Source organism: Pristis pectinata, chromosome 9 (genome assembly GCF_009764475.1).
Source record: "Pristis pectinata isolate sPriPec2 chromosome 9, sPriPec2.1.pri, whole genome shotgun sequence".
NCBI lineage: Eukaryota > Metazoa > Chordata > Chondrichthyes > Rhinopristiformes > Pristidae > Pristis > Pristis pectinata.
In genome coordinates, this window is record NC_067413.1 from 80719094 (window position 1) to 80741185 (window position 22092).

The 22092-nt window shown below is 41.3% G+C and overlaps 1 protein-coding gene across 2 annotated transcripts in view; it reads right to left on the bottom strand.

Annotated features, from left to right (window-relative positions):
• LOC127574236 (solute carrier organic anion transporter family member 5A1) overlaps positions 1-22092 on the bottom strand; it is a 125081-nt gene that overhangs the window by 38361 nt on the left and 64628 nt on the right. For both annotated transcript variants that reach the window (XM_052023060.1, XM_052023059.1), the window contains exons 2-3: positions 15646-15778; positions 7167-7384 (exon numbers count right to left, since the gene is read on the bottom strand). In XM_052023060.1, coding sequence (XP_051879020.1) covers positions 7167-7384; positions 15646-15778 — 351 coding nt within the window. The remainder of the gene's footprint in view (positions 1-7166; positions 7385-15645; positions 15779-22092) is intronic.

A 22092-nucleotide genomic window follows, 5' to 3' on the forward strand; every position in this document is an offset into this window, starting at 1 on the left:
CGTGCTGCAACCTCTGGGAACATTTGAATGCTTTTCACATTTGGATCTGGATGGTGAGCTTTGGTGAGCTATTTTGTGATGGGAGCAATGCCGACAATATGAACTTCTCTGGGGACCTTTGCAAATCAAACAGGAGAGACCCAGGACATTCCTCCCTGATGTAGACCACAAGCCCCAATTTACTGCCTTCTTGCAGCAAACCTAGCAGGTGCAGATTTTCCTGGTTGAAATACCTTTGTTTCACTTCAGGACTGCACTCTCCAACTAAGCAATTGGGATGGCAGCCAAAATAATATTTTAAAAATGGATGTGAATTAGGCACCATGAAGATTTCATTAAAAGTAGGAAGAACACATGAACTGAGGCAAAAAGGAATTATGCCCAGCCAAAAAAATTCTCAAAACTGTTAAAAGTTGATAAGGCAACAAAATGCTGACAGATGCAGACATAACAGGGTCTTTACAACTTGATGTTTTTTGCTAGACAGTGTGGAACACAACCACGTGAAAACCTAAGAGGGAAAATCTAAAGATTAAAAGCCTAGAATTGCTGGTATTTCTGAGAGGACATTGGGGAGGCATGTGTTCCATAAAATGTTAAACTTACAATTTTATAATGCTTAAGTTTAATTAAAATTTATTTGCAAAGAAACAATGTGGCTTCCTCTACATTGGTAAGACCAAATGCAGACTAGGTGACTGTTTTGCAGAACACCTGTGCTCTGTCCGTAATCGTGATCTGCATCTCCCCGTTGTCAGTCACTTTAACTCCACCCCCCCCCCCCCCCCCCCAACACTATCACAGGTATGTCAGTGCTCGGCCACCTCCCCTGCTAGGAGAATTCCAAGTGCAAACTGGAGAAACAGCACCTTATTTTCTGTCTTGGAACCTTGCAGCCTAATGGCATGAACATTGAAATCTCCCACTTTAAATAATCCCACAACCATCCCCCCCAACCCCCAACCATGCCTCTTCTTCCCTTCCCTAGCCTCTCTCTCTTTTTTCTACCCCCATCCTTTTTTTTTCTCTCCTTACCTTTGACCCATCCCCTGATGGATCTTCTCTCCCCTCCTTCCCCACACCTGCCTATCGCTATCTCTTACCTGCATCTACCTATCACCACCTTATGCTCACCCCACCTCCCCTCTTTTGTCCACCTATCACTGCTCTGCTTTTCTCTCCTAGATATTGGGCTTCCCCTTTTCCTATCTTCAGTCCTGAAGGAGGATCCTGACCCGAAACGTTGACCGCCTGCTTTTCTCCACGGATGCTGCCTGGCCTGCTGAGTTCCTCCAGCATCATCGTGATTTTCATCTAGATTCCAGCATCTGCAGCCCTTTGTTTCTCTAGATACAGAAGGCAGCTGTTGCTGGAAATCTGATCTAAAGGAGAACGCTGGGAAGGACAGCAGCTCAGGCAACATCTGTGGAGAGAAAAAAAACTGAGCGACATCAAAACTGGGTGAGATTGAAAAGCAAAAATATGCAGCTGCTCAAAATCTACAAGAATAGAAAATTCTGGGCAGCACTACATAAGCCCAAACATCTCTGCATAAGTTAGATGCAACAAGGACCCAGAAGGGAAAAATCATTGACTTTGTGGACCAATATTCTCTGTCGGCCTCATAATTTGTATTTGCTTTTCCAAACACCCAATTAATTCTGAAACTGCCTCCTCACAAACTATATTAAACTGGCCTATAAAGCTAACATGGAGGATGATCGCTATGCAAAACAGGAATTCAAGCCAGAATGGTTTCTGAGACAAGGGATTTCAGTTACATGAAGTGGCTAAATAAGCTGGCATTGTTCTTGCAGCAGATAACATAAAGAGAATTGATAGAACTGTTCACAACTTTTAAGTGCTTTTTTTAAGAAAAAAGAAAATATTTCCTTTTGTTGTTTATGTAATTGCTTTCTCAATTTCCCTGTTAATTTCTCCTTAGCGTTTCTATACTCTTCCAGCCTTTCTACAATATTGAGCTCTTGATGTCTGATATAAGCTTCGCTTTTTGTCATATCTTACCCTCTAGGTTTGACAGTCCCACCCTTTTTCTGTATGGGAAACATGTTTATCTTGAACCTCTTGAATCTCTTTCTTGAATGACTTTGTTAGCTCTGTCCCTGATTTGCCTTCAAGCAGTTGAGTCCTGATTGTTTTTACCTAATCATGTCTCAGCTTAGTAAGTTTTGTCTTCTCAAAATTTAGAAAATTTACTTCTAGTTTATTCTTGTTTATAACTGGCCCACAATTCTAATTTCCCTCTCTTGTCTCTCTTATGTAGTGGATTTCACCCATTGTTTGTTATAAAGTCTTGTGAATACACCAGCACTATTGAAATGTGCTCTCACATTGTGCAGACTGCAACAGTCATTGTAAGTTGTACTTGCTGTGGCGTCTACTGGCATATCTGCACAGGCTTTCATACCTCAATGAGGAATGAAATGCATGCATGTGAATGTGCCCCAGGCAACTCTTGATCTGAGTGTTGACCTCTCTCTTAATTTGCAGTCAACAATATTTTGTGATCTTCAGTCTGGTGCCATTGGTCTCTTGTTGTTTTGGCAATGATTGCACTCAAGTCCCAAAGTGAGGTTGTTTGCTTCCTTGTGATTTTTCTCACCTGCTTTTACGCTAACATGGGTTATTATAACCACCTGAGACAGGAACTCATGGCAGATGCAGTAAATTATGAGGACGATTGTTTGATGATATGGAAAATCCTTTGCAATGTGCCACTTCTGCTGGAGATTCCGTTTGGCTGGGGAGTTACATGGGCAGACTCCATTTTGAGAGTTCTGGTGTTAAGTGATGGATTGTGCAGGGAAATGGCAGGAAACATTGACCGGATCAACTTGCTGACAGCTGTGTGAAACCACGTGCTAACTAACAGCTGTGCCCAACTGAAATGGTCCATTTGTGCAATAGATTGACATGATCTTCAAAAGGAATACCATGAAAGATATCTTATTGGTGTATGATGTTGAACATGAATGGTTTGAAATATAAATCATTCAAAGGATCTCCATACCCACTGAATGCCAACCTGATCAAATTGCAATAAAGTGCATGACTCCCAACTGCTCTGGCTACTTTGCTTTCTAGCAGCCATTGATCTTGAGCTGAAGTCCAAAGGCCTCAATGTCAGAAATAAGGACTACATCTAAAGAGCAAGCAAGAACAAGAAAAGTGCTTTTGTTCACCCCCAAGAAGTCAATTGTCTTTTAAATAAATGCCACTCAACTAGTAACACAGCTTCTGCATCAAGTCATTGCAATACTTGGTTAGTGGGAATTTTTCCTGATGAACATCCATACCATCAATCCCCCTGCAGTGTGGGGGAGGGAGACTGCCACTGTAAAGGCAAAATGGGACTCCTTATAGAGAGAGGCTTCTCTTAGCCAGCCAGCCTGGTGAGAGCTCCAGATCATTTAACAAACACTGTCACTCAGACGTTTCTCAGAAAATAAGCTGAGAGAGCATTCACTGATGTGATGTGTACCAAATAGTTCATGTGCACCTATAGAGGAAAATGTGAGGGGTGAACATATAAACTCTGCTTCCTCAGCTTATCTTCTCCTCGGTAGAACATATACCTTCTTCTGACGCTCTTGGAAAACCTGATCCTGTGAAGGAATTGTCCATCAGACAAGTTTAGAAAGGGTGTAGTGCATCTGAATACTTTGAGGAAAGGTGCTTCCTTAATGGACATGTGTATACCTCCTGACCACCACACCAGTCCACCACACATGGTCAATCTTCACCACTTTGACAGGTCCCATTGATGTGACTACTTAGGAGTTCTTTGCATGAGTATGTAAGCAAAGTGAGAACACTCACTTTGGGCTGCAACAGATTCCAAAGACCTTTTATGATGTTTGAGCAGCCATCAATAAGTTCTGAAGGTGCCCAGTAAAGTGTCCCAACATCAACAGTGTCCCTTTAAATCAAGAATAAAGCCGTAAAGTAGTGCAATATATTGCAAGTAGAACTTTGAATGAACAACAAAAGGATCAAGTTGCATCCCAAAAGCCCAATTTATGCAGTTAAAGCTGGAAATGAGCATCATGCCAATTGGTGGCTTCAGCAGCCGTGCAAGTTATGCTGTAAAAATCTCTGCACAGAAATGCCTGGACCAATTTCTACTTTTAACATAAATGGTAGAAACTTAAATCATGCACTGAACTGCTTTTATGTGCTAAATCACACAAATGTGTCCAATTTCTAGGCAGTGGAATTTTCCAATCAAAAACAAAATCCAAAGCAAGGGAAGTCCGTAAACGTATAGTTTGGGTGAGACAGTGGTGTACCAGTTAGTACTGCAGCCTCACAGCTCCAGCTGATCCTGACCTCGGATTTTATCTGCACGCTCTCTACATAACCACAAGTTTTTCCTACGTTTGCGGGTTTCTTCCCACATCCCAAAGCTGTGCTGGTTGGTAAACTGGCTATTGTAAATTGCCCCTAATGTAGGTGGGTGGCAGGGGAATTAGGGGGGAGTTGATGGGCACATGAGAGAGAATGGTTTGCAGGGAAATAAGAGGGGAAATGGGATTGATGGATGGATGCAAATGAACACAGAGGAAAATCAAAAGAAAAAGAGGTGCATGTTAAAGTGATGGAGAAAAAAAGGAAGTGTGTAAAACAGGAAATGAGGAAGAGAGTTGACGGGAGTTGGGAGTGCGGTTTACAATGCTTAAAAAAGAAACAAGACCAAGAAAGAAGGAATAAAATTTGGGAGCTGTAGCAGAAGGTCCAACATGGTGTGAGACAGTTAACAAAGAAAGACAAATAAGTTTTTTTGTGGTCTGGGCCTTTTAGGTTTTGTCGAACATAAACCAATCCGAAACTTTTTCACAACTTCTTTCATGTAGTAATAGAGGCTTTAGTTCCTTTAGTTTTCTGACAATAGAACTGTGGAGATGTGAATTGTCAGACACTCAAAACAATATGCGCTGGTGCGCTAAATGATTCAAAATTAAGCAAGTCCAAAAAAAATTAAGAGCACTTTATTACACCATGAATTGTTCATAGGAACATCAAGATGTACCAGTCAAAAGAAATTGACCCAAAGCTCAAACTTCATTGTACACTAAACTCAAACTTTTCTATCCTCTATCACTTGTTTTGTGTATCTAATTCTCTCATAAATTACAATTTGCGTCCATTTTCTTGCTTACTTCTGCTCCACTGCTGGGTGGCAATGTGCAGAATTAGACAGATGCAATACCAATTTATTAATGGCCTTCCTTTGCAATGCAATTAACATTCATAACGAAAGTGACTAGGCCACCTTTGTCTTTCTTATCCATGAATTAAAACCAGAATGTCGGTCACAGATGCAATATACTTCATTTAACGTGGGATAATTTTGCACTGCCCATTACATTGGAGAAAAAAGCTATACTTAAATACTTAGTCTAGAAATACACACGCACAGTACTGAGAAAAGTGGCATTGCAAAGTTGGAAGTCATGTGAACAAATCTGCACATTTCTTTTGGTGTCTTAACACCATTCATTAACACTATTCATATGCTCATTTTTCTGTGAGATTTCCTTGTTCCCTAACACTTTATTTTCGTTGCCAAAATCAATCCAAATGACAATCAGCAGTTGTGCAACACTCATAATTCATTATCCACAGTGGCCTGAATAAAAATGGATGCTGTTCAATCACAGAAGATCCACTTTTTTTAACAATGTTGAAAGTTCACAAAGATCATTAACTAATGAGCCAATCACACCAAACCTCCATTCAAGGCCAGATCTTTGCACATCACTCTACACACTCACACCTGTGTTACACTGCATTTTCAAACATTTCACTGTACCCAAAATTGAGTTACAATAGGCATTTGTCTAGATCTGACATGTACATGAAAAGAATACCCAATGCACCAAAAATACCCACGGGGTCCAGGAGATAGCACCTAATACCTTACCTATCTAAACTCCACAGGGAGGCGCGCTCTGATCTACATTTCTCAGAGGTGCAATGATTATTCAGCTTATGCTTCCACAAGATGGCCCTCACTCATGTCCATAACCTGAGAAAACCCCAAGTACAAGCTCATACACACTGTCTCATAATGGAAGTCAAGGTCACCCTCATTCTCAACTTAGTTTCAGGATCAATTCAGCCCACAGCTGTTGACACATGTCACATATTAAAGTTTACTGCTACTTTTGGGAGGTCACTGACATCTTTTAATTTATAAAACCAGATTTCATCTACCTATCCATCAGCAGGATCAGGCAGACTAGCCATTCATCAAAATGCAGGCATTCAGAGACATATCCTTGTAACTTCCTGCTAGGAACAGCTGGGCTGTAGCCTTAAGGATCTCAGTCACAGTTGCCAACAAACCTATAAAAATAGGGATTCTCATTTTTCAATGGAAAGTTGTCTGCCCCTGTACTAAATTGGTATTCTACAAAGATTTCTTCACCTTTGCATAAGAAGGCCAGGAGTTGCTGAGTGTAATAGAAAGCACAGGGAAATACATTTGCTAAATGTAGGTGAATAGTGCCAAAGTATTTTTATCAGCTACTACCAGTAGCTCAGAAAATCAACTCTTATTTCTTTTAAGTAATAGTGTTAGCAATTGCAGACTTAGAGAACCTTGCCATCTTGAACAAACAACATCCCTTCTGTGGATCATGTGTGATTCAGAAGTTTCTCAAGGTTCCTGTCAGTAAATCTAGGAAGAACCTGTCTGTCCTCAGGAATCACTGGTGCACCCCCAATTAAATTGAGCAACACTAGTTAGTAGTTGGAAGTGTGCTGGAGGTGTTATGAGCTTGCAACTATAAACACTGGTTCAGGAGCTCAGCTGTGTCTCTCAGCAAGACGTTCGAACAATTATACTTGCTGTTCTGAATACACTGCGGTGTTACATGAAGGAGCCTGACAACACCATCCTTAAATATCACTGCTGAACTTGGAGATGTTTAAAATACTCTTCAAAATTGTTTTAGGGAGCCTGTTGTTTTAATGTTGTTTTAAGATACAGTGAATTCCTATGCCTTTAATCCCAAGAATTTGCAACACCTTGCATTGCTGTGTTTAATAAAAATATGCCTGTGAAGTGTTGATCACAATCATACAATTCAATTAAGCCATACCTTATTAATTACACAAAATAACATGTCAATTGTACCCACCTTTAATGTCCTTTCCAAAACCCAAGGAGGAAGTCACGGCGCTTCTTTTGTGTTCTCTGCTCTCAGCTTTCCCTTTCATCATCTCATCATCACTGTTCAAATCATTCGAGACTATTTTCTTCTTCTTCTTCTGACGAGGTGGTAGTTTTCGAGGGAAAGTGAACATTGGCACTATAACTAGGAGCATGGTAATCGCACAAAGCAAAAATCCACTCCACCTATGAAATTTTAGAGAGAACAAGACAACATGACAAAATATGTGAAGAGAACTTGAAATCAGAAAAGCAAAACCTGCAGGTGCTGGAAACAGGAAATAAAAACAGAAAATGCGAGAAACACTCAACAGGCCAAGCAATATCTTTAGCAAATTTGTTTTGCTGTGGGACACAAATCAATTATATATCCTTGATCCGAGGGACTGCCTAAGAAGAAGAAACACTGAATGCTATGTTGAATCTAAAATGTTATGAAAAATATAATGGGAAAATATTTTTCCTTAAAATATATGAAGCATAAATGTCTACAAACAATATAGAATGCCTGGTTAAAAAGAAACATAATGGACCAGATAATGCTCAATCTCACCTCCTACTAGACTGAGGGTAGGACCGATCAGGGATAAAAGAGGAAACATGTGCCTGGAGTCGGAAGAGGTAGGGGAGGTCCTTAATGAATACTTTGCTTCAGTATTCACCAGAGACCTTGACATTTGTGAGGACGGTGTACGACAGACTGATATGCTCGGGCATGTCAATGTAAGGAAAGAGGATGTGCTGGAACTATTGAAAAACATTAGGATAGATAAGTCACCAGGGCTGAACGGGATATATCCAAGGTTATTACGGGAGGCGAGGGAAGAGATTGCTGCGCCTTTGGCAATGATTGCGTCTTCACTGGCTACAGGAGTAGTGCCAGATAATTGGAGGGTAGCAAATGTTGTTCCTTTGTTTAAGAAAGGGAGTAGGGATAATTCTGGGAATTATAGACCAGTGAGCCTTACTTTAGTGGTGGGCAAATTACTGGAGAAGATTCTTAGAGACAGGATTTATGGGCATTTAGAGAAGTATAGGCTGATTAGGGACAGTCAGCATGGCTTTGTGAGGGGCAGATCATGCCTCATGAGCCTGATTGAATTCTTTGAGGATGTGACAAAGTACATTGATGAAGATAGAGCAGTGGATGTGGTGTACATGGATTTTAGTAAGACGTTTGATAAGGTCCCTCATGGAAGGCTTATCCAGAAAGTCAGGAGACATGGGATCCAGGGAAACTTGGCTGTGTGGATTCAGAATTGGCTCGCCCATAGAAGACAGAGGGTGACGGTAGATAGAGCGTATTCTGCCTGGAGGTCAGTGACCAGTGGTGTTCTGCAGGGATCCGTTCTGGGACCCCTGCTCTTTGTGATTTTTATAAATGACTTGGATAAGGATGTGGAAGGGTGGGTTAGTAAGTTTGCTGATGATACAAAGGTTGGTGGTGTTGAGGGTAGTGTAGAAGGTTGCTGTAGATTACAACAGGATATTGATAGAATGCAGAGCTGGGCTGAGAAGTGGCAGATGGAGTTCAACCCGGATAAGTGTGAAGTGATACACTTCGGGAGATCAAATTTGAAGGCAGAATACAAGGTTACTGGCAGGACTATTAGCAGTGTGGAGGAACAGAGGGATCTTGGGGTCCACGTCCATAGATCCCTCAAGGTTGCCACACAGGTTGATAGGATTGTCAAGAAGGTGTATGGACTATTGGCCTTCATTAGTCAGGGTATTGAGTTCAAGAGCCGTGAGGTGATGTTGCAGCTCTATAGAACTCTGGTCAGACCACACTTGGAGTATTGTGTTCAGTTCTGGTCGCCTCATTATAGAAAGGATGTGGAAGTTTTGGAGAGCATGCAGAGGAGATTTACCAGGATATTGCCTGGATTGGAGAGCATGTCTTACGAGGATAGGTTGAGCAAGCTAGGGCTTTTCTCCTTGGAGCGAAGGAGGATGAGAGGTGACTCGATAGAGGTGTACAAGATGATAAGAGGCATAGATCCAGTGGACAGTCAGAGACTTTTTCCCAGGGCGACAATGGCTAACACGAGGGGACATAATTTTAAGGTGACTGGAGGAAGGTATAAAGGGGATGTCAGGGGTATGTTTTTTACACAGAGAGTGGTGGGTGCGTGAAACGCACTGCCTGCAGAGATTGTGGGGGCAGAGGTTGTGGAGGGACATTTAAGAGACTCTAAGATAGACAAATGAATGATAGAAAAACAGGGGGCTATGTGGGAGGGAAGGGTTAGATAGATCTTACAGCAGGATAAAATATTAGCACAACATTGTGGGCCGAAGGGCCTTTACTGTACTGTAGTGTTCTACGTTCACTCATGCTTCCCCCACTCCCCCACCCCCCCCAACAACATTTGAACCCTGTGACTCATTTAATCTTTTGCAGCCAGACAGGTCCCAATGATCTTGAGACCACAGTTATGCTCATGCTCAAGGGATATTTTGTTCTTTTTAATTGTCTCTGATAATCAGGCATTGCAATTGCTTTAAAATTATTAAAAATAAAGTTGAAAACAATAAATTACTGTTAACAAAAACATAAATATAAAGTGAAATAAGCAACATTTGCCTTTTTAATGAATGTGGGAGACCCCATTCAAATGAAAGGAGCTGCACTAGAAAGCTGGCCTGTCAGGTATGTGGTGTGTCTGGCCTCTTGATTCAATAGGTTTTGGAAAGCCACTGCACTCAACATTGAGCCCAGGGGCAGAGCGAAAAGTCAATGTGCCTGCCTCTCACCTCCTGTGTATTCTGTACTGTTGCACTGCAGGATGCAGATACAGAAGTTTAGACATGGAATGTGCAGCTACCCGGGAGTTGTCAATGGAATCACTGGTAGCCATCAGCATGATCCAACCAATACCTTCCAGTAAAACATTAACATAGCAGATTTTGGAAATCCTATATTACAACAACTCAATAAAGACAAGAAAGTATTTAAAAACAAAGTATATTTACCGATAGCAAGGTTGACCAAGACTAGTTTCCTATTGACCTGTGGCAAAGCAGTGGGAGCCTATCTCAGGAGCACAAAACAGTACAACCCCATTCCACACAAATATTTAAGATTGAGAAATTGTTTGGTGATCAGTATCACTATTATCAATTGGAAGAAATATTCAGTTGTCTTATATCATCCTTAAATGGAAGATAATCTACACTTAGACTATCTAAAAATTGCATTACTACCTTTTAACATAAGTATTGTAGGTCACCATACTGTTGTTTTTGAAAATTGCATAAAGAGGGAGAATTTCAATTGAGAGGTTCACATAACAGTATTGTCAGAGTTCCCTGCGTAATGCCACAGTAGAAATAACATTGCTAGTCTCAATGTAGTGTTCCCCAACGATGTGTTGCAAGTTGTCACAGCTGAGTCCAGCAGGTGCAAACTTTGGAGCCAATTCTCAAAGGCAGATACCACAATACAGGAAAGTGTTGTTTGTATTATGGAATGTGCATTTATGAGGTGCAATGATGGGAGAGGGTGCTTCCGGAGGGAGCTGGACAGAAAGCACATTCTTTGTGCAAGAAAGCCACAGAGACTACTCGGGATTCAGTTAAGTGTTCCTGACAGGGGGTTGCCATGAAGGATTCTGTACGAGTATGAGTTCAGAAACACAAAACCTGGAGGCATGGAGACATGGAGAACTACTTGAGGAGGATAATAATAGAATTCAAGAGAATAGAGCCAGGCTGGTTAAATGGGCACACATATGGCAGGTGAAGGTTAATGCAAAAAAATGTGGTGTACTCTTCAGTAGGAAGAATGGGGAAAGGCAATATAAATTGGGGCACAGTCCTAAAATGGGTACAGAATCAAAGAGATATGGGAGTAGCATAAATCTTTGAAAGTGGAAGTACAGATTGAGAAAGTAGTTGGAAAAAGCAGGAAGAATTCTGGGTTTTATAAGTAGAGGTACAGAGTACAAGAGCAAGGAAGTCAGGATGTAACTTTACTAAACACTTGTCAGCCACAAATGTAGTATGTATCTAATTCTCTACACCACACTTGAGGAAATATGGAAAAGCCTTAGAGAGAGTCCTGAAGAGATTTACCAGAGTTATTGTAGGGATGAGGGATTTTAGGTCACGAATAGACTGGAGACGCTGGGGTTGTTCCCTCTGGAATGGAAGAGGTTGTGAGGGGGTCTGATGAGGTACTTAAAACCATGAATGATCAAGAGAGAGGGGATGGAGAGAAACAGTTTCTCATGGCTGGAGGGATTAGTAAAAAAAAGCAGAGGATATGGAACGTGGATGATTGGCAAAAAAAAATAAAAGTGAAGACGAGTCGTGGAGTCAGAAAGAGATACAGCACGGAAATAGGCCTTTCGGCCCATCGAGGCTGCACCAAATATCAAGCACCCATTTTTGCACCAATCCTGCCCCGAACCATTTTATTCTTCCCACAGTCGCATCTACTCTCCCCAGATTGTCCCACACACCTACACACTAGCAACAAATTACAGTGGCCCAGTAACCCAGCCACCTACACATTTTTGGGATGTGGGAATAAACTGTAGCATCCGGAAGCAATCTATGCAGTGACAGGGAGAACATGCAAACTCCACACAGACAGCATCAGAGGTCAGGAATGAATCCAGTTCACTGGAGCTGCGAAGGAGAGGCTCTACCAGCTGTACCATTTGGCATCTTTTGTTTAAAACAGAGTGAATGGTTGGAATCTGGAATGCACTGCTTAGGGAGAGCAGTGGTGGCATAGCTTAAAAGGCAATCGAGGTAAGTACTTGAAAGGAAATCAAGTTGCAAAACTATAGGAAGGGAAGGGGTGGGTGGAATGAGCTGGGTTTCCCTTGCATGATTCCTCCTTTTGTGCTGTAACCTGTGATTCTGTTATTCGATGAATGCCTGCACCTTGGAGAGACCTGCATTGCAGGGGAATGCCGCCGCTGGATCTGCCTGCTGCTGTGGGCGAAAGAAAAGGTGGATGATGTCTCCCTCTCTTTGAGTATGGAATTTGGGTGATCTTCCTAAAGCAGCAATAAGTAGCAAACTCTGAGAATGGACAGAAATCATCAGTGGCTGTCTTGAATGAACCTGAGGTAGAAAGCTGTGAACAACCATGACCACGACCTTTACCAGCACAGTCAGGGCACATGTTTGAGGCTGCAGGAGTTCACAGGTTTCAATGAGGACAAAAAATGCAGTTTGAATGTTGGCCCTTCAAATTGCATAGTTTCAGAAGAGTGAAGTTGAAAATTTCACTGTAGATGAATTCTGTGTATTGTACAACCAAGGGATGCTTGATACCAGGGCAAATGAAAATCCTGCCAAAAAGTCAATGGATAAATTGGGGCAGCACAGTAGCGTAGCGGTTAGCGCGACACTATTACAGTGCCAGCGATCGGGGTTCAATTCCTGTCGCTGTCTGTAAGGAGTTTGTACGTTCTCCCATGTCTGCATGGGTTTCCTCCAGGTGCTCCGGTTTCCTCCCACATTGCAAAGGTGTACAGGTAGGTTAATTTGGGTTTAAAATGGGCGGCGTGGACTCGTTGGGCCGGAAGGGCCTGTTACCACGCTGTAAATAAAATTTTTTAAAATATCTCCCAAGATCACTTGGACATCCAGAAATGTGCACAAAGATCATCTCCATTACACAGTGCTGATTGTTTTGGAGCTGTGTGAACAGATTTCTCAGTCCCCAATTCTCATAATTATATATCACAACAAAAAAATAAACAAAAATCTGATTCACAGATGGAAACTTCATTATAAAGTATGAACTAGTTCAGCCTTTTCAAATCTAACACAATGAATGATTGTAATGGACAGTTTCACCATTTCAAGAAGTTTCTGCCTCCCAAAAAGAAACTGACATTTGATTGCCTTTGATTGGATCAAAAGTTAGGACTACCAAGTGTAAGACAGAAACAATCAATCAGTTTGTATACAGCTCTCTTGCAATTCTACTCTAGTTCTTTTCCATTGCCATTCAAAAGTACAAAGTCCAATTTCTCAGCTGACGGTTAAATTCACCAACTTTCGGATCAGCACATTGCAATCACCTTCTAAAATGTGTTCCATTGAAGCCAACAAAACTAATTTCAGATACAACTTTCTGAAGCTATTACTTGCACAGTAAATGCTTTCAGCAATGACTTTCCAGGCAGGAATTTCTTATATACATAGCTGCCTCCAACTAAAGCAGAAACTTAAGGGAAAATTTTTAACTTTCTCCACGTGGCAAACATCAAATGGATGACCACGGTGCCTTGCCCCTAATGAATCCATTGTTTTTCCATGGGTTATTAACTTAGTTTGTTCTTTTGAGCAGGTGACTAGAGACCTGCCCAAGGATAGGGTGTTCCCTATGCATATCAAGCACCGATGACATTGTGGAATCTTAACAATAAGAACACCTAGTGTAGTGCAAACCTAAAATTTTGTTCATGTTTGAGATTAAGAGAGGAGGCTTACTGGGGAAGCCACTGCTGAGGAGCCTAGAAAGGTACTGATTTTGTTTTTTTTCTGTATCCTGGTGATGAAGGAGCTGCAAAAATATTACACCTCACCTCTTCATGCTTCTCTGTCCCAATCACTTTCCTGTCTCAGCCTCACTCGCAACCACAAATCTGAGTGCTGAAGACCATTCCACTGGCTTCTCAGCACTGCCTTCCTGCTTCACAACATCTCTCTCTTGCCCTTGCCAGCAGAGCACCCCACCTGAATCCAATGGGAGAATGACAGGGCACAAAACGCAAATGGCAAAAGTGTCTTCATTGATGAGTAAACTCTGAAACTGGATGAATGACAAGATAATTACTGGTGAACATCACTTGGCTCAACTGGAATAATTCGGCACAGCATCAAACCACTTCTTAAGGGGTTCTTGGTCCTTTTATCTCTTGGTAGCGTAGCGGTTAGCGCGACGCTATTACAGCGCCAGCGATCGGGGTTCGATTCCCGTCACTGTCTGTAAGGAGTTTGTACGTTCTCCCGTGTCTGCGTGGGTTTCCTCCGGGTGCTCCGGTTTCCTCCCACATTCTAAAGACGTACGGGTAGGTTAATATGGGGGTTTAAAATGAGCGGCGAGGACTCGTTGGGCCGGAAGGGCCTGTTACCACACTGTAAATAAAATTTTTTAAAAAATGAATTTAAAAAAATATATTCCACATGTTGATGAATCTTTGATTGAAGGAAAATATCCTGATATCTCCCCTCCATAACTTGTATATCTGTGTAAGATCACCCCGTCACCTTCTTTTGAGTTCGTAAATTGCTAGCCTATCGACTATTTCCTCACAACGCTCAATCTTCACACTGGCTCTTTGCACCACTTTTAATGCATGAACGTGTCTCTTAAAGCAAACAGACTGGATACAATTATATGTGCTCTAGTTTGACCAGTATGTAACAAACAGGAAGCCTTACCTCCTCCATTTTAGCTGCATCTCTATTGATTTCCGGACTGCAGTGGGTATGTCCAATATAAAAATTGTCAATAATTCAAGATTGCTTTCATCTATTTCATCATCCCTGTAAAATTTGCTCTCCCAAATAAACCCTTAAAAACTCACCAGTCCAGCCTTCAGCTCTCCTTACACTACAGCATTCCCACAATGACCAATCTGTTCAACTTTCAGTTCTATCTTTGGTACCCCAATCCCCATTAAAACTATTACTCTCTCACACTGCTGCAGCCCTCACCTCCACTCACTTGAAATCCAAGGGACACAGGCCTCAATAGACATGATGGACAATGGGTTGGCTGCATAAAATATGAAAACAAAATATGAATGTAACAGGGTTTGCAGCAGGGTTTGGGGAACATCCTATTTTTAAAAAAAGGGCGGCACAGTGGTGCAGCAGGTAGTGCTGCTGCCTTACAGCTACAGCACCCCAGGTTTGATCCTGGATGCTCCTGCTTTGCTTATTCTCTTTGTGATTGTATGGGTTTCCCTCAAGTGGTTTGGTTTCCTCCCACTTCCCACTTGTGTTGATTTGTAGGTTAATTGACTACTGTAAATTACCCCAAATACAGGTGAATGGCGGGAATATTAGAGTGGATCTGATGGGTGTGTGAGAGAGAATAGGTAACAGGGAAATAAGTGGGAGGAATGAGATTGATGGATCAAATGGCCTCCTTCTATGTGGTAAAGAAATATGAGAAAACACCATAGAGTCCTGCCCTTGTCTGCCAAATGGCACAATAATATAGGATCCCCCAGAGTGCCAAGTTAAAACATATTTCTCTACCCTTCTACAAATCTTCTCAGTAGCTATCATCCTTTTTGAATCAATGCCTCCATAGTTTTGTTATTCAGGGGCCTTCAAGTTTACAACTAATGACCAGTTCCATTCTAATGGAGCTAAAACTAATGGGTCTTTCAACTTGTTCTGAATAGGCATCAATTACATTAATTCATGGTAAAACATGGAAATAAAAGGTTTCTGGTACTTCTTACCAATTTCCAATGAAGCGTGGGTCACTCTGGTCAATCTGAACTACAGCCCTGGGATCTACATAGAAGCCAATCAATACACCGCCAAGAAGATATCCTGCTGCAGGGCCCAATGCTCCCATTACATACATAATGGCTGGAAAGGAGAGATGATATATTAAATAATATGTGATATTAAGTAATTTTTATATATTTTTAAATAATATATATTAAATAATATACTAAATAATACAAACAGTATGTGCACAGATTCAAGATAAAAAGTAGAAACCCCAAATTAACCTGAGTACTAATAGTATCTTTCAAGCGATTAATACACAAGTGACAACTACATTCAGTGGTAAACCACAACTTTTGGGCAGTTCAAGTGCCATAGAGTAGGACTATTGAGGGAGTGCTGCAGTAATGGAGGTGCCACTCTTCATATGAAACAGTAGACAGAACTTTCAACGTTGGTGGGCATAAAACAACCAGTTTGAAGACACAAGAGACTGCAGACGCTGGAATGTGGAGCAACATACAAATCGCTGGAGGAACTTAGAAGGTCAGGCAACATCTATGGAGGGAAATGGACAGTCAATGCTTCGGGTCGAAACCCTTCATCTGGTCATCTGGACCAGTTTGGATATATTTCATGTCAAGGCTACTAAGAGCACTCAGTCCCTTTCACTATTTAAACTTTAATCATGCTATGAGCATGTTTTCCTTTAACTAGCACCAATAGCTGTCTTCATTAATTCTCATTTGCCATTGTTGTTCCCAAATAAATGTTTTGTCGAAATCATTCTGGAATTTCATAGCTACCTCCCTGAAGATGATGCCAAGAAAAATCAGGTGTAGTTTACAAATTGATCCACCTGTTTTAGATTTCCATCAAAATCAAAGGTTTCAGCTATTACACTGAGACTCCGTCTACCCACTCAGGTAGTTGAAGAGATTTCACAGCACCATTGCAAAAATAAAGAGCAAGAAGTTTTCCAACTATCAAAACAGGCATTCATTGTTTAACAACACTGGAACAGACTGCAAAATCATCATCTCACAGGTGCCCTTTGCTTGTGTGCAAATGGACTGTTAAATTTTCCTACAAAATAGAAGTGACAATTCAAGAGAACTTCATAAAATATCTTTTCAACATGTTCTGGGCAAAAATAGCATTATATAAGTGTAAATGATATCTCCCTAAAGGAAAGATATTAATAGCTATTATTTATTTAAACATTGCAAATGGAAGAGTTATAATACAGAAACTTTTTTTATATACTGGTGTGATTTTGAGAACAGCTTTCATTTCATAAAATCTCACAGTACAGAAGTCCATTTGGCTCATCACACCAGCTCTAATGAGTACCACCTCCAGACAGCTCACTTCCCTGCCCCTCTGTCACTCTTTCCTCATACTGCAATATTTTTCCTCTTTATTTATTCAATTGTGTTCTGAAAATTAGTACTGAATCTATATACGTACAAGCAATGTGTTCCCTATATAATTAAAATGGGTTGTGTTGGTCCAGTCACACCTGAGGCCTGCTCTGAGTAAGACAATGATCTAGAGGGGACCTAGAAAAAGTGAAAGGCCCTTCGTTAGCGTGTGCAGAGTCTAATACCTGATTTTGGCACCTGCTGAAAAAACATGGTAAATTCGTGTTTTCACCCTTTAGACAACTTTGGTCCTCAAAATCATTGCACTTACACTCAAAAATACAGACACAGCAAAGTCATAGAGACATACAGCATGGAAACAGGCCCTTTGGCCCACCAAGTCCGGGCTAATGAAGCATCCATTTATACTAATCCTACAGTGATTGCATTTTATTCTCCCCACATTCCCAGCAACTCCTCCTAATTCCATCACCACCACTACACTCACCTACACATTTGGGACAATTATATTGGCCGACTAATCTTCCAACCCACATATCTTTGGGAGGTGGGAGGAAACCAGAATACCTGGAGGAAATCCATGTTGTCAGAGGGAGAACATGGAAAATTCTCCACAGTCAGCACCAAAGTCCATGACTGAACCGGGATCACTGGAGCTTTGCCAGTTGAACCACTATACCTTCTAAGCTACTGAGCTGTAATGCCCATAGGCTGTCAATGCCAGCATGAATGATAGGGTCTGCCCTCCTGGAATCCATGTGACTATCTGAGCCAGTGTATCTAGGGTAACAGCAATGTTCCCTTATGTAGTGTCCACAGCTGTTTATGTCTGTACCAATGTTACCAGAATAAAGGAAATTATTTTTGGTATCTTTAATCCCTGTGTAAATGGTTTGAGTTACCCACTAACACAAGCCTTTTCTTTGAGACCAGGCCAAATTAGATCCAGGCTTCAAATCTGCAGTCTGAAAGGTTGATATGCCAACTCTCATGTGGCCTGTAATTCATGCTGAAATTCAAATAAATCATAGGAAGCCATTAAGAATGTTCATTAGCAGTGCCAAAGTAACTCAGAACAAAGAAGGTTCCTGGCATTGAGGCAGAGAACCTTCTGAATCTTTTAAGTTCATAAAATGGTTATGCAGTGACCCAGCCTTCACCACCTCTTGACAAGGAAACACGAGTCGAAACGTTTCTGCATGGACCATCTGCACCAGTTTAGTTTGTTAACATGGGGAAGCAATCTTTCTTTGCACGTTTAACACACATTGAATGCCTTAGACTTCCTACACAATAATAAAAAAAACACACATTAGCTACAAAGTCATACAAGAAGCACCAACTTTAAAGTGCAGTCTCTGCCCATGGTAGAAGCATTGATTCCAAGTAGTGGCGCAGATCGGGAGCAGCTTTGCTTCAAGTGGTGATGGGAGAGGATACCTGTGAAAATGATCAGCCTGGTCAACTCCATTGCCCCTCTGTGAGAAAGAAGAAGGGCTTTAGCTTAAACATTGAGGCCATGTGTGAGGATTCAAGGTTTGCATCATTGGTAGATTCCTCAACAGTGACAGGGGTGAGGACAGGCTGTCGAACTGGAGCCAGTGAGGCCCTTGCTCTGCATTCACGGCTGCTGCAACAGTTTCAATTTTATTTTGCATATTGATTAACTGCACAGCCAGTGTCATATGCACAGAGGATTTATAATAACAATTTGAGTATATATGAAGGCGTTAATCAGATTTTAGTTCCAAAGTTATCATGTAACATAAAAATATTGTGTCACACAATAAAATTTCAAGTTCAGTTTACATTCTGAGCCTGGACGTGTGATGGATATGTAGCAATGTATTTAGGAATATATTGGGATGTGAGGAGGAGTTTGGAAACCTAGTGGGGATGAAATTTATGGTAGAATCATGAGATAAGTGAATGAGTTAGGTTTCAGTGACAAAGGGTATGAAATGAGACAAAGGAACCCAATGCTGTTACTGCAGAAAGAGATGGACCTAATGTTGGTTACTAATATAATGCACGTTTTAACTATGTTATCAGTACTAGATTTTTTTTCAACTTCTGTCATCTAGAAATCATCTTTTTGCTTGGGACCAGTCTAGTAAATTTTCACTAATTCCCTGTTTGGCAAGTATATCTATTTTTTAGGTGAGAAGACCAAAATTGCACACAATACTTCAGATGCAGTCTCACCTAGGCCCTACATAATGAGACACCTTTACTCCTGCTCACAAGTCCTCCCATAATAAAAGATAACCTACCACTTGCCTTCCTGATAACTTTCTGAACCTCCATGTTGACTTTCAATGAATTAAGAGTTTGGATCTCTCAGAGTCATAGTAGTTTTAATAGTCCAACGGTGTTAATCAGGTGACGGCAAGCCAACCTATTTTATATCCTTCCTAATTTTAGTCTCAAATGAGCAATCTTACAACCCGGGACAAAGGCAGCAGGCACATTGGAAAGCCGCCATCTGCATGCTCTGCTCCAAGTTGTGCACAATCCCAACTTGGAAATATAGACCTGTTCCTTTGTGTTTACTGGTCTGCATCGTGGAACCTCACAGTGTGCCTTCCAGATTGACTCATCACACATCCTTACTTTTATACACTATTCCTCTTGAAATGAATGCCAACATAGCATTCGCTTTCTTTACCGCTGACCCAACCTGGAGGTTGACCTTTAGGGTATCCTGCATGAGGACCCCCAAGTCCCTTTGCACTTCCGAATTTTGAATTTTCTCCCCATCTAGATAATAATCTGCCCGTATTTTTCTTCTTCCAAAGTATACAACCACACAGTCTTCAACATTGTATTTCATCTGCCATTTTCTTTTTGCCCATTCTCCTAAACTGTCCCAAGTCTCTCTGCAACCTTTCTGTTTCTTCAACACTTCCTGCTCCCCCACCTATTTTGGTGTCATCTGCAAACTTTGCCACAAAACCATTTATTCCATAATCTAAATCATTGATATACAATGTAAAAAGAAGCAGCCCCAATACTGACCCCTGCGGAACACCACTAGTAACCGACGGCCAACCAGAACAAGATCCCTTTAGTCCCAGCCTTTGCTTTCTGCCTATCACCCAATGCCCTACCCATTCTAATATCTTTCCTGTAATTCCATGGGCACTCATCTTATTAATCAGCCTCTTGTGCGGCACCTCATCGAAGGCCTTTTGAAAGTCCAAATACACGACATCAACTGCTTCTCCCTTGTCCATCCTACTTGATATTAGCTCAAAAAATTCCAATAAGTTGGTCAGGAAGGATCTTCCCTTAAAGAAACCATGCTGACTTGGATGTATTTTGTCATGCACCTCTAGGTATTTCATAACCTCGTCCTTGAGGATCGACTCCAATAACTTTCCAACCACCGATGTCAGACTAATAGGCCTGTAATTTCCCTTTTGCTGCTCCCTCCTTTCTTAAACAGTGGAACTACATCTGTGACCTTCCAGTCCTCCGGAACCATGCCAGAGTCTATTGATACCTGGAAAATCATCTCCGATGCCACCACAATCTCTAAAGCCACCTCCTTCAGAACCCAAGGGTGGACTTCATCTGGTCCGGGAGACTAATCTGTCCTTAGTCCATTCAGCTTCCCAAGCACCTTCTCTCTAGTAATCTTGATTGTACTCAATTCTATTCCGAGACCCCTGACTATCAGGTATACTGCTGATGTCTTCCACAGTGAAGACTGATGCAAAATACTTATTTAGTTCCTCTGCCAGCTGTTTGTTACCCATCATAATTTCTCCAGCATCGTTTTCAATCGGTCCTATATCTACCCGTGTCTCTCTTTTACTCTTCATATACTTTAAAAAAACTCTTAGTATCATTTTGTACGTTATTTGCCAACTTCCTTTCATAATTCATCTTTTCCTTCCTAATGACTTTCTTAGTTTCTTTCTGTAAGTTTTTAAAAGCTTCCTAGTCTCTGTTTTCCCACTAATTTTTGCTTCCTTATACGCCCTCCCTTTTGTTTTTATTTTAGCCTTAACCTCTCTTGTTAGCCACATTTGTGCCATTTTTCCAATCATAATTTTCTTTTTTCTTGGAATATATCTATCCTGCACTTTCCTCATTTCTTGTAGAAATTTCATCCATCTAGCTTACTGTCCCTCCATCTAGCTTACTTTTCCGATCAATTTGGGCCAGTTCCTCTCATGCCACTGTAATTTCCTTTGTTCCACTGAAATATTGACATATCTGATATCAGCTTCTCCTTTTCAAATTTGAAACTGAACTCAATCCTATTATGATCACTACTTCCTAAGGGTTCCTTTACCTTTAGATTTCTAATCATCTCAGGTTCATTACACAGCACCCAGTCCAAAACAGCCGATCCCCTGATGATAAGCTCATCAACAAGTTGCTCCAAAAAGCCATCCCGTAGGTATTCCACAAACTCTCTCTCCGGAGATCCAGTACCTTCCTGACTTTCCCAATCCACTTTCATGTTAAAATCACCCATAATTATCTTGACATTGTCTCTCCGACACGCTTTTTCTATTTCCAGCTGTAACTTGTAATCCACATCCCAGCTGCAGTTTGGGGCCCTGTATATAACTGCTATTAGGGTCCTTTTACCCTTGCAGTTTCTTAACTCAACCCATAAGGATTCTACCTCTTCTGATCCTATGTCCCTTCTTTCTAGTGATTTAATATCATTGCTTACCATCAGGGCCAAACCACCCCCTCTACCTATCCGCCTATCTTTCCTATACACTCTTTACCCTTGGACATTCAGCTCCCAATCACATCCACCATTAAGCCATGACTCTGTGATGGCCACAACATCATATCTTTTAATCTGCAGCTGTACTACAAGGTCATCCACTTTATTTCTAATGCTACGTGCATTTAAATACAGTACGTTCAGACCAGCATCTGCTACCGATTTCGCTATATTTCTATTGCACAGCAAATTATCCTGTCTTTTCACCTGCCTGTCCTCTTGCCATCTTTGCTGCACACTATCTTTGACTTGTTTCTATTTTCCTCTTCCTCGACCCTAACACCCTGGTTTCCTTCCCCCTGCCAAATTAGTTT